General features: G+C 43.9%; 1 protein-coding gene across 1 annotated transcript in view; it reads left to right on the forward strand.

The window, feature by feature from the left end:
* The window catches only part of LOC138247158 (putative DBH-like monooxygenase protein 2), a 167,578-nt gene that overhangs the window by 127,129 nt on the left and 22,966 nt on the right, over nucleotides 1-17,483 (forward strand). Inside the window, exon 12 of the mRNA XM_069201898.1 lies at nucleotides 6,896-6,998. Within this exon, the coding sequence (XP_069057999.1) occupies nucleotides 6,896-6,998 (103 nt within the window). The remainder of the gene's footprint in view (nucleotides 1-6,895; nucleotides 6,999-17,483) is intronic.

Here is a 17,483-nt window from a genome sequence, read left to right on the forward strand (position 1 = left end):
GACCGCAAGTGATTGACTCAGGTAATGTCGCAGTTGGACTCTCACTCTTAGGCGAGACTGCTGGTTTGGGAATGACAGCAGTTTTGTTTGTAGGTGACTAAGCCAATCCTACAACAAGTGACAACTGTCCGCCCAACCCTCCCGGCTCACAAGCAGTACCTCACCTAAAACCCAGACAGTAAAAGGTGATTTCTGGCAGCCTTACGCATGGACTCTAGAGTGCGACATCTTAGGGGAGTCGTGGTGGAACAGAAGTTATCTTTTTCTCTGGTTTAGCAACAAGTATTATTCACACACAGGCAATATAGGAGATGCAGTATAGTTTCAATATATTTATTGGAAAGACTGCAATCTACGATAAAATGCATGGGTTGCAATGATAATGAATAATAAAGGAAGCAGAATGGTGAAGATGAGAGCACCATATTTCAAAAACATGAGATATAAAATCCCTAGCAAAATATAACCTAATCTTTACCCTAATGAGAGCTAGGTGTGATAAACCTAATCTGCCTGTACCATGTCCATGAGAAGTGCCCCTCAACCCTTGTTATCTTTGGAATGAGGCCTATAGAACAGACTCCGTGGTGACACAAAGCTGAAGTCTGCAGCGAGGTGATGTGCAGCATAGATAGCGTTAATGGCATCAGGAAAGAACCCCTCTAATGACCTTGTCAGTGTGAGATGTATTTATTCAGATCATGTAGGACCCCTGATGTAGGAATCTTCCCAAATGATTGATAAGAAGGCAGACTGGTGGCAGCAAATATATAAACAATCCCTGACAAGTGTACATTTTTTTCCATTCAAACGTGAGTGATAAAGGGTCTTGATGATAATAACTACGTACATCACTGATTATGATGCTGATAGTTAAGCCTTCACAGAGTGGCACTATTGAGATAAATCAAAACATTTCTATAACCATAAACAAAGGCAGCCATCTTAAAAGAAATAATAAAATAAATGGCATAAAACAGGCCTGCAAGCCAAAGGCTAAGCTAACCTCTGAGTCCCAATAAAAACTAACATGGATTCACCACGTAACAACCCTGCAGGTATTTAATAGATCAAACAATTTTGGTATATCCACTCTAGGTTCAGTGGTGTGCTAGAATTATATGTGTATCCTATGCTATGTTAAATTGAGGAAAGCTTATATAGCCCATGTTCACCACTGGTTTCTTGCTCCAAGTGTGTAGATCTTTTTATCAAAGAATTAAGAAAGATATAGGGCCTCATTACGGAGTCAGGCAGACCGAGGACCACCAGACTCCTGGTGATGGTTGGACCGCTGCACTCCAGGCAGTCCGACCACCACATTACAACCCTGGCAGGCAGACTCACCAGGGGACCACCGTCACAGCCAGAATCATGGTTCTTGATGGATAGATGGCAGTCTGAGTTGTGCTCAGCCCCGGCGGTACTGCTGATTACAACTCAGCTTTCCCCCAGCCTTTCCGTGGCGGTCACCCCACCATGGAAAGGCTGGTGAAAAGCCAGTGCTAGGGGCCATGGTCGGTCCCTGGACTGCCCATGCCCATACTATGCCCAGCACTATCTGAATGCGTACTATCTTCTTTGGAGAGTGTTGTAGTGCTACGGTAGCGGCATTGGCTCCCTTAAGGGAGCTGATACCAACACCGTAGCACTGTTCCCGCTGGTCTTACTGGTGTGAATGCTGTAATTACAATGTTCCCATCGGTTTACCTGGTGGGAACATTGTACTAGGACTGGGAGGTTCACCGCCGGCATGATGGTGGCGTCCTCCCTGTGGCATTAGCGGTCCCGTGGTGGGACCGCCAATGTTGTGATGTGCCCCATAGTGTGGAAAATGACCGAACGGAGAAGATTCAGCACAGATATTCTTGTTAAAACCCCATTTTCTTTAGTTATTTCTGAGGGACCTAAATTATATTTCAGCTAATAGCTGCTCCAGAAGACAGCTTCACAGTGCTGGTGATTGAACAGAGACATTGTGACCTCCTGATCTTTCTTTGACCGGTCTGCGTAATGTTAAATTGTTTGCTGAGGATGAGCGTAAGGCATGAATGGATGTGTATCAAATGATGCTGCTGTTTCATGTAGTGCCTTGAAAGGTAAGCAGCAAGGTTTAAAGTTCATCCACTTATTCAGTGGTAGCCAGTGAATCTGCTTCAGCAAATATGTTGCATTGGATTGTTTAGGCACTTAGGGCTATATTTATACTTTTTAGCGCTGCATTTGCGTCATTTTTAACGCAAGAATGGTGCAAACTTACAAAATATAATTGTATTTTGTAAGTTTGTGCCGAATTTGCGTAAAAAAGGATGGAAATGAGGTGCTAAAAAGTATATATATGGGCCTTAAGGATTAGCTGGTCACTACTTTAAATCGATATAGGTGATTTGTAGGAAGTCTCAGGCATTTAAAGTTTACATGATCTACTCTTGACCCAATCGGAACTAAGATTACATTTTAATAGCTTCCACAAATAAGAAGGACACTAACGTGTCATGGCGACCTTTGGCACCATAGGCTGCAAAAACAGTGCCTAGAATAGTGCAAGGACAGTCAGTAACCAGTATTTTAATGAGGGTAATGTACTTTAAACAGCTTTTACTGGGAGATTAGTTTGGTAAAATAAATACTTCCAGAAGAGCAATGCGCACTGTTTAGAATGTAAAATAATATTCAGAAAATTAAAAAACATACATATTTTTTAACCCGTTGCCTCGAACCATTATTCTGAAAACATGAAAAGTATGTGTTGTGATAGTGCTTACAAGTGTTCATGATCCAAATCCTGCAAAGAGTATTAAGGAATGATTAATTCAAATAAGGTAGTTCCTATGCAATAGGGGCTCCATAGTAATTAGTACAATATGGCCTGCCCATTATTGCTTTTTAAATGTATTTTGTGTGCATCACTGTGTGAGTTACCAACACATTGTCTCCCTGAGATAGACACCAGGCTTCAGTGACATCAAATATTGTGATATTACCAGGAGCATGTATCGCATTTATTCCTGTAATTTAGGGCCAGAGGGTCATCAAATGGTGTTTTTTCCTGTAATGCCATTTAAATCAAAGGGTTCCACTACCCCTGTCATTTTAGTGAACCAACATTCATTTAACTTCCTAGTCACTCCAAGCAAGAATATGCTGGACTCTCTTTGAGAGGCTGCTTTCTATCTGCACATCCAGAAGTTTTGCTAAGTCTTCAGGAATGGGAAGAGAACCCTTTTCCAGGGACCAGCATTGATGATTCCAGAGGTGGCATCTACTGATCATAAGTACAACCTCTGTCCTTTCTGTCATTCCGCCATATAACTATCAACTTACATATCTCTCCATGAATTTGATCAGACCATTTTCTGATTAACTTTGACCTCCCGACCCTGGAACAACAAGACAGGAGTCAAACTGAACTTAAAACAATCAGCAAATAAAGAAAATCATTCCGGAGATAATGCCAATGCTCAGAAACCATCACCCCAAGGCTTGATGGGGTCAAGGATGGGAAGTTAAGCAATAATTAAATAATAATTTAATTTTCATTTTTAATTAAATGTTTAATATTTTTTGATTATGTAAAATATGGAACACAGATTTATTGTACTAATATTTTATTTGTGGGATGCAAGGTTTGTAGCGCTATAGGGTGGGAATTTATTTAATTTGTTATTATTGAATTCTTCATGAATTATTTAATTGGATTTTAAATATTTAAATTATGGACTATTTTATTATTTTAATCATATTTGAGTTTCAGACTGCTATGTTTGTAGGGCTGTAGGCTGGGTAGTTAATTAAGTAATATTTAATTAGCAATTAGCTATACATTGCTAATTATTTAATTGATTTTAAATATGTAACTTATCCCTGGGGCCTGGCACATTTAACACGAGGAGGAGGGCACTGGGGCCCAGCTTTTTTATCAGGGAAATGCGGTTGCATCCCAAAGGTGATTATTGAAAAGCAGTCACAGACATGGTGGTCTGCTGTCTCCAGCAGGCCACCATCCCTGTGAGTGCTGCGACTCGCAAGGGGGTCGCAAATATCGACCCACCTCATTATTATTAATGAGGTGGACCTTTGCAGCCCCCTTGCGACTCGCGGATGGTGTCAGGGAGTCGCAATGCCAGAATTTGCTACATCTGGCCCTTAATCTCCTAATACCAGAGATGGTACTAGCATAGAGAATACACTTGCACATCGCCAAGTTGCAAGAACACACAGTATTTTGACATTTGCGGTTTTACTTACCACACAAGCAGCCAGTAAAATACAGGCTGTCTCACTTTGCCATTTACACACCTCAATTGTTTGTTTCCGCTAGCACAATCATAACATATACCTTGAATGTTAATTTCTGTTTACAACCACAATCCTCATTCCACCAAAACTTGACACCACTGAGCTTTTTCATCACTAGTTGTTTAAGCACAATGAATTGAATATTCCTCATGAGTGTTTATGATATTCGGTGCATGCGTCTTCAACCACCTTTTAAGAATGCCAACAGCGCCACTGCATGGTCTTTGTGACGTGAAGGATAGGGAGCTACTTGTGTAACCCAGAGGACATGCATGGAGCTTTTTACTCATTTCACCGTTTCATTACTCCACAGAGTTCACATATCCCCTGAAGAGAGCTCGAAATGCATTGGGATTTTTTAAGTTTGCAGCATAAAAATGCAAACACTGTTTTGTATGGAAATAAAAATGATTAGAATGCACTGAATTTCATTGTTTTGGACATGAATTAAAAAGGAATTTTATTTGGAAATCTAAAGAGTATTTTCTGGAACATTTTTTGTTGATTTTATTTTCTGGTTGCAACTATTGATGAAATAGTGGATATCCCTTTTTGGGATAGAAGTGGTGCAATTCGGGTACACTACCACTGGTGTGGAAAGAGCAACATTTGGTATTTGTTACTCCTTCCATCAGAAGGCACTACCCTATTGTACACAATTTAAATGGAAAACACATTACACCATCCATGAAAACAGGAGTGCTCCAGCCATCTGATCAAATTTCTGAGGGTTCAGGACTCACCCAGGATGGGTCCAGGTGCAGGTTCAATATAGTGATAGCTTTCTGTGTCCCGGTGGCTCTGAACAGGAGGCCAGCAAACTAGCCCTTGGAGTCACTCTGGTGGTCCTTGATTCAGCTGAAGATGCAGGGCTCAACGACATGACTGGATTCTGAGGGTTCAAGACATATTCCAGGCAGCCAAATAGTTCTTTCAAGTACCACAAATCAGTCTTGCAGAGTGCATAGCAGGTCAACGCAGCAGGCAGTCCCTTGAGAGTCATTCCGCAGGTCTAGGAGTAAACTGAAGAATTTGTGTCTGGCGCTCAGTTTTCATACCCTTGTGCCCTCCTTCTGGAAGGTGGAAGAAGCTTCTAGACAGAAGCTTTGAAGTGCATGGAATTTCCTGACTCCACTGCCCTGACTGCAAGCTGGCTGCAGGGATAATGTGTAGTTGTTAGGTCTTTTGTGTGAGAGAATAGCACTCCCTTTTCAGTTGCAAGTGGGTCTGTGCTCAGTCCCCCACATCCTGCCAGAAGATAACCATCCAGGCATAACTAATTCCTCTATTGTATGTCTGGGAGGAATTCACAAAGTCTAAATGTCAGTTACACCTATACAGGTGACCCAAGGCAGGCTATATGCACAAAAGGGCCAAGGGCAGGAAAATGCCAACTTTCAAAAAGTGGCATTTTCAAAATTCTAATACAAAAACTGCTGTTACCATTAAATAGGGATTTACATCACAATTCCAAAGACACACAACATGGTTTAAGTACCTGCTCCCAATTAGAAATTACAGCTTATTAAATGTTATGAGGAATTCACAATGTCATCTGTGGGAGGGGTACGCCTCACAGTAGTAAAAAACAAATGTGGGACTTTTTCGCTACCAGGACATGTAAACATTCAAACTACATGTCCAACCTTTTAATTACAGATAACACTGCCTATGGGTTACCTAGGGCCTACCTTAGGGTGACTTATATTAATAAAAGGGGGTTTTAAGACTTGCACTGCGGTTGTATTTTCAATTCAACATGGCAGTTAACCTGTGGATTCAGGCTGTATTGGCAGGCCTTGGACATGTTAAAGGTACTACTTAAGTGGGTGGCACAATAAGTGCTGCATGCTTAATAGTAGCATTTATTTTACAAGCCCTGGGTACATTTAATACCGCTCCACAATGGACTTATAACTACATTTAATATGCCAATTGGGGATAAGCCAATTTAACCATGTTTTACGACAGTGAGTACAAGCACTTTAGCACTGGTCAGCAGTGTCCTAAAGCCAACAAATATGTGCATGGGTGACCCCGCAGAGAGGGCCAGGTCCAACAATATATATTAACCAGTCATAGCTGACATGACATCACTAATCTATTAATCAGTAGTGACATCACAGGATGTACTCCTTTTGACACACGTAGCCTCACAACAGGCTCCTAGTTATTACAGAGAGGTTGAGAAGAGCAAGATAAATCCAGGAGTAGTGTTTTAGTGTCTTGAGTATGGTTGTGCTGCTTTCTTGGTAACCCCTCAGATCATGGAGAACAGTACCTGAGGAAACAAAGGCCATGTCAGAGGTAGCAGGTGCTGCCACTGCCCACCAATCAGTAACATCTGTATTGTTTGGAATACTTTAGAGGGGGTGGTCTACCTTTGATGTACCCTGTTAGCCTCAGTGATGGGAGATATTTCTAAGTGCAGAAGGACTCCAGGAACCTGAGCCCTAATTTGAGGGCTTTGTTTGTGTAGCTTCTAAAGGTACATTTGACTTCCAATTTGCTATTTGTAATATTCGCTATTAGTGATAAAATCAATAGAGACAAAAAAGCGGCTTGTTTAACCAGTCTATCTTTTGTTTCCCAACAGGCCCTCTGACTTGAACCTCCTGCCCTGGACCCCTGAGAATATTACATTGCTGCAGAGGGTCACAAAGGAAGCACTTCAGGATATTTCAGTGGTACAATATAATGTACGTTTTTTTCTATTTCCATTACAAGAGCTAAAAATGTATCTGCCCATAGGGGTATATCAATAATGATGTATATTTATATTTTGAACGTAAAGGTCATTAACACAAAGCAAGCACACCTTGTCAGCTACAGCACTCCATCAAAGCATGCAAGGTGTTGTGGGTAGTTCAAAATACTTCCTCATGAGAGCAATAGGGGTTTTCCTTAATGTCAAGAATAAACAAGTTTATGAGACATGCTTTAACAAGAGGGCATGATTATGCAGTCCACTGAAGAGTTCTGGCTTAAGCATGAGTCTTCAGGTCTTCAGGTTTCAATATATGGAGTTTACTCAACCTTTTCGATTTAAGCACCTACATGAAGTGCACTGAAGCACCACGCTATTGCACATAACAAGTAGTCCCAGTCAAGTGCCACTCTATTATGGCATACTGCTGACCTTGGCAATCATTTGATTAAATGTAGGCTTCTGGAGAGAGCTTTTACTCATCAATTAGCGTCATTGCTCTAGCTAAAAAAGGTCCCAAAGAAACCTCATCATTTTGAGGGGCATATTTATGAACCCCTAGGAGCACCGGAGCGTCACTTTACGTTATGCTCTGGTTGTTCAATGCCCTGCGCCATATTTACAAGCGGGCGTTAAGCCATGTTTTGTGGCTTGACGCCACTGTGTAAATACAAACCCTTCACACGCAGCCCTTTGCATGGAAGGGGCGTGCAATGGGTGTTGCTGTGGGCATGCGCAATGGAAAACACAGGGGTGTGCCGTATTTAATTAAATATGGCACATCCCTGCATTGGGAAAATGACGGAGCGCAGCGATGCCAATTACGGGGAAGCTCCAGGCACCGTCATTTGCCTTTAAATATGGGCCTTAGTCACAAAAGGAAGGCTTTCAGGACATTTCTAAAGGCTAAATGAACTATAATGATGTCATGGTTTCTTGAGCAGCTAAGGACGGATCCTATTTCCTGATCCAGCAGACCATGTGTAGAGCCGAGTTTTGGATGCCCTGAAACCTATTCAGAACATAAGGAAGAAAGTCCTTAAAGTGTAGTTGTAATAAGCTATCTGACTTTTTCATGACAATATATTCAATCTTACTAGCACCTTTGGGCATTTAAATAAGAGTCTTGAGACTTCCCAACACATCTCTCTTCATATTAGTATCAATACTGCATCCAGGTCTTAATCTGATCCTTCTACCGCTGATCAGGTTTTAAAGAAACTGTCTTCACTCCCTTCTGCTTCTCCTCTTGATTCTTGCCCCAAACATCAATTGAAGAAACTCACTAACAATATTACTCCCATCTTGTGCAATTCCTTACTTCTTTCCGGAATGGTACAGACTGTTTGTAAAGCAGCCTTAGTCCCCCCTCTGTTGTAAAAAAACTCAGCTTGACCCTCCCACCTCTTAAAATTTTTGGCCTATCCATTTACTTTTTATCCTTGCCAAACTAGCACAATCACCTAATGTGTTATTTATAAGAACATCATATTTTCCAATCTGCTCCATCTGGGTTACATAAAAACTTTATTACTGAAACTATTGTGACAAAAGCAACCGTTGACATCCAATTAATAATGGATGATGGAGGATTGCCAGTCTTGACACTGCTACTGGTGGTCCACAGTTCACCACAAGAGACTCACATACACTTATTTGTGGGACTTTTCTCAGTATCATCCATGGATAGCAGGGGTATTCACCACCAATAACTGTGCACACTGCAGTACTTTAGGGGTGCTGTTCTAATCAGCACGGCATTCTGGGCACTTGAATTGTCCTCAGAGGCACCATGGGGTCTGGGCAATTGTTATTTCCATGTAAGGGACAATAATCCTCTTTAGCAAATTAAGGCCTTGGGGCAGGGGCAGCTCCCAGTCATTAATAACGCTGATGTTTGAGTGTTCTTTAGAGACAATGGTAGGCACCTCCTCTTGCCTGCCATATTAAGGGAATGGTGGCTGCAGGGCCAGGGCACCAAAAGACGTTCAGTCAAGACTCAGCAAGGATAACATTAACTAGTCAGAGAGCAAGATAAAGGGTTTTCAGCTGTGACTCAGGAATGAACAAACATGGATAACTTAAAAATAGTGGCAGTTTGGGGGGGGGGCAGCAGAGGTTGCAGACAAACAGACAAGGTGTTTAGAATTCACAGACATCTGATAAAGTGTTGGGGCTCTGAGCCCGTTTCCTCTCATGTTGAAGTGAGACATCCAATAGATGTGTGGTTCATAGAAATGCCATAACAAGGTTACTTTGGAACCTCATATAAGCAAGAAAAGTTAATGTCCCATGCCTGAGTTTGATTGTACAAATAGCTATAATCAGGAGCAGTGGGGTCCTTGGCCTCTTGGACCAAGGCCACACTGTACCTGTTACACTGTTAATAACTAAGACCCTGGATCATCAAAGGGACAGGAAAAAAAACATTTCCTGCAGGAAATCTCACATATTTGCTTGTCCTTGGGTGTAATGGGTGCACGCAGGCTTGGCTTGGGTGACCCAACAGAACACCCACTACAAGAATCTGCTTTGACTGGTAAGCATGCTGACCATAGGTGATGTCAGTGGTGGCTTCAGAAACTGCAGCATGGCTCAGAGCTTAGAACCACAGGGATACCAGGCAAGACTGTGTGCCCCAAATGAAGCACTATACTGATACAAGTTAAACCTAAATCCACATATCTGAAAACTCTCAGCTAAAGGAAGCAGGTGAAAATACCTGGGAATGGACTGAGTCACCCAAGGACCAAGACACAGCACACACGAATGCATCTGACCATGCATAGGAACTTGTACTGGAAAGGTATGCATCAGGTACAAATGCTATCCGGGTGATCAAACAATCACCAGTACAGCGGATCAGTGGTGTAACAAAGGCCCCCACAGCTCACACAGTGCAGGGGCCTCCAGATCTAGGGGGCCCCCTCAGCACAGTTGCAGTTGTTATGCTACTGCAGGGGATAACACCAGCATGCCTATCTTAGTAGATCTGGTTCTGTTCAGCAAATATGGATGCTGCTTTCTGATGTGTGAAATCTATGCAAATGTAAATGTGGCTGATGCCTCGTGGACTTAATCTACAGGAAGAAAAACCTCATATGTGCACTCCTAAAGTCAGGATCACTGGAATGAAGGGCCACTGCTGGACAGAGTGACTGTACAGTCCTGTTTATTTATTGTTTGTGTATGTTTGAAGGACATTAACTAGTCTAGTTAACACATTTATTAAATATAAAATACTGCAGGACAGTGTGGAGCATTATTTTCTGTCATTAACCCCATTTTAATGAACATCTATTAATGCGAAAAAATCCAAACCCCACCAGTTTATCTTATACTGCTCCAGGAGCCAAATGTTCGGTAACATACGCAAATTTTCACAAACACATTTGTTCTTGGTATTTGTAATGAAAGATTCTCTTCTTTTATTCAGTAACTCCGGGCTATATTTTAAAATGTGTACAGTGGAGCTCACTGTGATGTACACCTCTGTGGTCACACTGTGAGCTTTTAGAAGGAGACGTAAACAGGAAACAAACCAGTTGAACAGCATCATGCTTTACATATTTATTAGCTATGTGTCCCATTTAGGCCTACATTCACCTGCATGCTCTTAGCAGTCAAAAAGTGGGTGAAGTGGGGGTGAGGTTTAAGTCCTGTGCCTTTGTCTTTTCCCCCGGGCTGCCCTACTGTCCACCGTCTCCTGCTGCTGCAGGAGTAAATATAGATCTGGCATTTTATGCCCCTTAATTCTATCCAGCGCTTGCAGACCTGAGGATTTTGCCTGAGAGATTTACTCACAAAACTTTTGTTCTATCTTCAATGTTTCACTCCTGCTAAATATCAACCTGCAAGACACAGAAGCCCTTGCATTATTAGGATTAATTGATTGTTTGATAAGTAAGGTTTTGTGGTGGGCTGTTACCAAGTGTGTTCTGCCTTTATCCAATGGTTATCACATATAAATTCAATTTCTTTCATTACTTTAGTATGTTAGAGGGACTTAGAAAGTGCAAATTTAGATGCAAACCCCCATATTACCCTGCAGAGAGACACTGCAATGAACTTGCAGCCTACTTTCAGAACAAAGTCTCCTGTATTTTCAGTGAACTTCTAAAGGGGAGAGAAGCACCGTCGACTATAATAGATACAGTGCCCATGGCCCAAGGCCTCTATAGCTTTCCCCCAATTACTGAAGATACACTCTTGGACCTCTCAAGGAAAGTGAAATCCAGGTCCTCCTTGGATCCTGCCCCCCCCCCCATGTTTTACGGGATGGAAGACAAGAAACATTCCGTATCATCTGTGATCTACTATACCTTTCCATCACCGCAGGCTCAGTCCCTGAGAATGGAAATATGCGGTAGTCAAACGGCTACAAAAAAAAGCAAAGCTAACCTTGATCCTGTATTGCCAGTGACCCATCTCCTTGCTGTCGTTTATCGTTAAAGTCCTAGAGAAACATATCAACCAGCACCTCTCCCTGCACTTAGGGGAAAACTCGCTACTTGACCTGACTCAAAATGATTTCCGTCCTAAATACAGCACGGAATCAGCCATGCTATTGGTAACAGAGAAGGTATAACAAAGTTTAGACACGGAAGGAATGGCAGCTATCATGCTCCTTGACCTGAGTGTAACATTCATCATCGTCAACCATGCCATCTTAGCTCGCAAGTTGAGCAAAATAGGTGCAAAGCAGGAGGCCCTAAATTGGCTTTGACCTTTTCTCAAAGAAGCTATTTATGCTGTTCCCTCGGGCTGGGAGCAATCTGTATTTTTGTTTCCCTGCCTGCATAAGTGCATGCAGAGAAACAGATCTCAAGTTAGCTCCCAGCATGAGGGAACATGTTTAAAGCTTCAACTGGTTGGGAGCAGACTTTGGGCCACATTTACTAAATTCTCATGTAGCACAGTACAGCAGTATAAAATGTTGTGTTATGTTGTGTTGTGGCTTTCTCTTCCCCTCTCCCTAGCGCAGGCATAGAATTTTGCTCCTGAGTGCCAGGCACACACCTTTGTACCATAGTGCAAGGGTGTGTGTGTGAGTCTAGCATAGATTTTGCATTGGAAGGGTATACTAAGGGAAAATACTATGCCTAGACAAACTTGAAAACTTTGCCTATTTTGTATGGGTGTTGTGCAGCGTAGCAGACATGCAAAGTTGGAAAATAAAGGAGAAATTTAAGCAATTCTTTTAACACATACTTTCAAGTGTTGTTCATTTTTGATGCAAAAACCCTGTCTCAATTTTTTAGAAGATAGGGTTTTGCATCAAAAGCATGAATGGTTTACCACCAATGTAATGCCCCCTTGATGTTAAGTAATCAAAGCAGCAGTTTGCGCTTCTTTGTGTTACTTCTAGGCAACTTGCCAATGGAAAACAGGTTTTGCAATTGAAATTAAATAATAAAAACAACATTTTGTGATGCACAAATTATTCATAAATCTGGCCCTAAGTGTTTGCTTCTGTTTGGCTGAATTTTTGAATATGCTTCCCACCAGATGGGGAGCAACTACATGTTTCTCTGCCCTAGCCGGTTCAAGAAATAAAACTGTTGTGTTCTGGGGGTGTGCTCCCTGGGACACAGCAAGTGAACCAGCTCTGGGGGATGTGGTATCCGGGGAATTTTCAAGGCTTGAGCAAGCTGGCCATGCAGCCCTCCTAAACCTTGATAAAAACATTGGGCACCAAGCAATGGGGTCCCCCAGGGCAAAAAACAGTACCCTTCCCATTAATAAATGCATTGACCTTGTCTAAATTACTAAATTGAGACCCAGGGGATGGATTCCCTGGAGGCAAAAATTGCTAGAGGGGAGGAAAGCACCCCCCCTTCTCTTTAATGTTAAATTACGGCAGCTGGGAGATGAAGTCTCTAGGGCCTTATTGAGGCTCAGGAAGGGGGGACCACTTGCCTCACCAATCCTCATTAAAAACATTGAGCCTCATGGCATGTGGTCCCCAGGGCTGACTATGGTTCAGGAAGGGGGGTCTATGCCACTTCCCCTTAATAACTATATTAAGCCCTGAGGGATGGAGACCCTGGGGTCCAAAACAATGTGGGCAGGGGCTACGTGCCCCCCCTTAATAAAGAATGTAGCCCATGCTGCTATGTTGTTTTTTTTGCTGCAGTTCCATGGGAGTCCTGCATGATCACAAACAAATATTGCTGTTTTTTTGGTTTTTTTTGTCCGAGATGGGGTGTCCCTCTGTGCCTTTCCCACAGAGCCTAGGGGAGCAGGACATTCTGGCCGTTGCCCGCTTATATCATTTTTTTGTTATTTCAGGACATGAGACTAAATCCCCAAGCCCTGTAATGGTAACCAGCAACTAGCAACTATTTCCTCAAGTTGCTGGCAGCCAATCAGAACACTCACTTCCTGCGAGATTCGGGCTCTCCTGCCGGAGCAAGATGCCCCAAGGTAAAAAAGAGCTCCCTGGACCAATCGGAGTGATTATTTTTAAACTGGCACTCCTGCGGCTCTCAAAACACTCCTGTTGACTAACTTCCCATATACTATCATTTTAAACCTTTATTTCTCAAAAACTACTGATAGGATTTACAACAAATTAGAAAAGGCAAAATCTACAGACCACAGGTTAGCTTTCTGTCTAATTTGATGCAATTCCGTTCAGCATTTTTTGGGGTAGTGCATCTTAAAGGAGTCTATGGAAAATGCATGGGGATTTAGTGTTTTGGGACCTCTTTTTCTCAGCCCCTCTCCTGATAGATAAGCCAAAACTTTCCACACACAAACCTGGCAAAAAGAGATTCTTTTGGAATGTTTCATGAAAATCATCAATCACATCAGTGCCAAAGTTTTGCCTTTTTTTGTGTGTTGTGAATAACTTTGGTGCTGTTTGCAGAATCTCCACAAAACATTTGAAAAACAATGTTATTTTTTTGACATGGTTTGCACATGGAAACTTTCAGGGTGATCCATCAAGCTGGGACTGAGAAAAAAGGGGGGCCCGGTAGAAAATTTGCCCCATTCATGTTTCCGGAGGAAGTTTAGATGCAGCTACACCCCAAACTTCTGAGCAGAATTGACACCAAATTTGGCAGAAACCTAGATCATTGTCCAGAAAAGTGCTTTTTGTGATCTAGTGTAAATCCGTTCAGTATTTTTTGAGCAATTTATTATATCTAGGGACGCAAAACCTTTGTGGATGTAACAGATCTCAAGTTGAGATCGGACTTGCTGCCACCACACATCAACCATGAAGTGGTGGCAGCCATGTTAGAACCTGGGACTCAGGCCCTCATTAGCACTTTGGCGGTTTCCGGGCAAGACCGCCCTGCAGAATACTGCAACCAAACCGCCAGGCCGACCGACAGCAAAAGAACTGTCCAACCACCATTCTGTCTGCCCCTATCATGTGTCAGTCACCCTGCCCAGCAGTCCATGCATGGCGAACACGATTGGCAGCGCACACCGTCCGCGGTTCCAAAAGGTACTGTCAATAGTAGGCAACACCACATTGGACAGTTTGAAGACCCCACACCTGAGACACATACACAAACCACACACACCTGTTCATTGCACTATAAAACAGCATCCCATACACAACACAATTCCTTGTGAATCCTACAAACAGCATACATTGCGACAACCCATTTACACAGATCACATACACGACAGGCATATTCACACTGCACACTCAGCACACGCACTATACAAACTGCACGTTTTGCACTAGGCATACCTCACACTCACACCCCAACACCACAACCCACCTGCACCAACAACCAAACACCTCCACTCCCCACCAAAATGGTACCGCCAAAATCACTCATGTTTCGCTGACAATTGTCACACCTTTTCGGAGTCCAGGTCCAGCAAACATCAATGGCAAGGAAAATGGAGTTATGGCAGAGGATCGTTGACAGGATCAACTCAGTGGGCACACATCCAGGCACAAGGGAGGTGGAATGACCTACAGGGGAAGGTGCATTCCATGGCATCCAGGCACCAGATCGCCGGGAACAAGACTGGCAGTGGGCCCCCACCTCCACCCCTTGGGCTAACATCCTGAGAGGAGGAGGTCTTGGACGTCATGCATCCTGAAAGCCTGACTGGAATCATCGGAGGGATCGACAGCACCCCCAGGATTAAGCCACTACTGCCAAGCATGCATCCCCGCCACCCATCACTCCACAATCCATCCCAACCTATACTTCTCCACCCCGAGGCACCCCACTCCCCTCCCTGCATACCACACCACCCCACTGCCACTATCCCCACACAGTTACCCCCAATGCACGGATACCAAACACAAAGCCAAGCAACACAACCCCCACAATGCAACACTCCCTATCAGAGGATCACAGTCCAATGCACAGTAGAATACCTGCATGGAAAACCAAACCACATCCCACCCCAACTGGCAGCCTCGACTGCGTTCCAACACATGGCATTGACAGCAATGTTATCCACTTTCTTCAACCCTCAATGGCACATTGAAACAATGGACAATCTGTATCCCCCAAACAATGTCATCACTGCAGCAGTCATAGCCATCACTGGGAAGCAAGCCAGGCTACGCCATGCATCACATGATGTGGCCAACAAAGACCTCTACAAAATTGAACTCACTCCCTTTCTATACACAGGTCCCCGCTGCCGCTGCCACTTGCCACTGCCACTAGCCACCACACACCTGAGGATATCAGGGTCAGACCGCCCTCCACAGGATGAAGGTCCCAGTGGATTTCCAGACAGTGACAACTTGCCTGGCCCATCAGGGACAACTGGTCAGTCCATACCCAGCAGGCACACCCTGGACACACCCAGACTTCCCCTCCCATGTGGCAGCCACACCTCAGCCAGGCTTTCCTCCCCAAAACCAGTGCTTCAGGGACGGGTCAATCAGAAGTGCGCCCCACAGTACAGGGGCCAGAGTCAAGGGCACACACTCAAGACAATGAAGGTCCTGGTGCTACTGGGAGTAGGCACACTGTGCCAGGGGCACAGACAACAGGGTGCCAGGTGTAATTGGAGGGGGCCTGTGATCTAAGGGACAGGGCAGCAACAACAACAGTCTGCCCAGGTGGCCCTCTCCCAAGTCCTAGGTACAGTCCACCAAACCCACTACAACATTCACTCACACATCCCCCCTGCCATCTCCCTGCATCTCTTTCCCCTCCTCCCACTACATCTAAACGCCCACAGTCACCCATCAGTGAACTTGTCCCTAGCCTCCCAAACGCCCTGTTACTCTCCCTACACCCCTGTCTTCCACCTCCTAGTCCTCACACTGGTCGACGCCCTCACCCCTTCCCCCCACCTAAGTTTTCCACCCCCACCCAAGTTCACAGTCACCCCTCCCAAGCCAAAACCCAAACCCGCTCCACTAAAATCAAAATCTAAGCCCAACCCCCCCCCACCCAAGCCTAAGGATACCTACCACCAAACCTAAGGACCCCCCCTTCCAAACGCCAACCACCACCCCCCAACCCCCTCCCTCACCCCTGAGGTAACTACATGCCCCATTGATGCCCCTGCCCAGTGGAGGCCAGCAGTTTGCAATCAGGAGGCACTATGGACTTTATGGACTTGGCCTTGGCGCCCAATTGTACGTTGTTTATTATGTTACTTTTAATGTTTTATATTTTATATATATATAATATATAGTATATATATATTATATATATATATATTATATATATATATATATATATATATATATATATATATATATACAGCACTGTACCATTGGTGTACATTGGTAATAACCTTGTCTTGGCTTTCCTTCCACATGTATGTGTGGTGAATATGCGATTTGGTGTGTGTGAGTGTGTGTATGTGTATATGTGTTGGTACAGAGTGTTTGTTTTGCGTGTGTGTGTGTGTGAGTGACTTGCTGTGGTGTGTGTTGTGTGTGTACTAATATCCTTACCTCCAGTGTGTGCTAGGCGGTGTACTTACGGTTGGTGTCTTCGTCGCCAGTCGCTGGTCCTGGAGTTCAATAGCCAGCAGGAGCATTGGGAAGACTTGCAACTTGCAAAGTGTTCTCCTTTTGAGTGATTCGTTTCCGCCAGACTTTTCGTGGTGGTGCGACCGCGTCCCGGAAATCCTAGCAGTGTGCAGCCTCATAATAGGAACGTGGGAAACTGCTTCACTGCCCGCCTGGATATGGCTGCCACTAGCTGCGGCGGTCCGTCCGCAGTGACGATTCAAGTGGCGACTTGGCTGTGTTCTGTTGGTTCTATCTCCCTGTGCTCGTAATTTGGCGCTCTCCGCTCCGCCGGGGACAGCGGCGGTGCAACCACCACCATCCACCATGGAGGTCCAGGGACCACAAGACTCTTAATGACCACCTCGGTCCTGAGTTATAAACAGTGCAAAAAAAACATTGAGGACAGGGCAGGTATATCCTAACTCCCCTAGACCTAGTGGGTGTAGGTCCGCCTGGCACCAAAAATGTTTTTTTTTTTTTTTTTCATTTTGACACAAATCTGCAGAGCATCTG

This window comes from Pleurodeles waltl, chromosome 7 (genome assembly GCF_031143425.1).
Source record: "Pleurodeles waltl isolate 20211129_DDA chromosome 7, aPleWal1.hap1.20221129, whole genome shotgun sequence".
NCBI lineage: Eukaryota > Metazoa > Chordata > Amphibia > Caudata > Salamandridae > Pleurodeles > Pleurodeles waltl.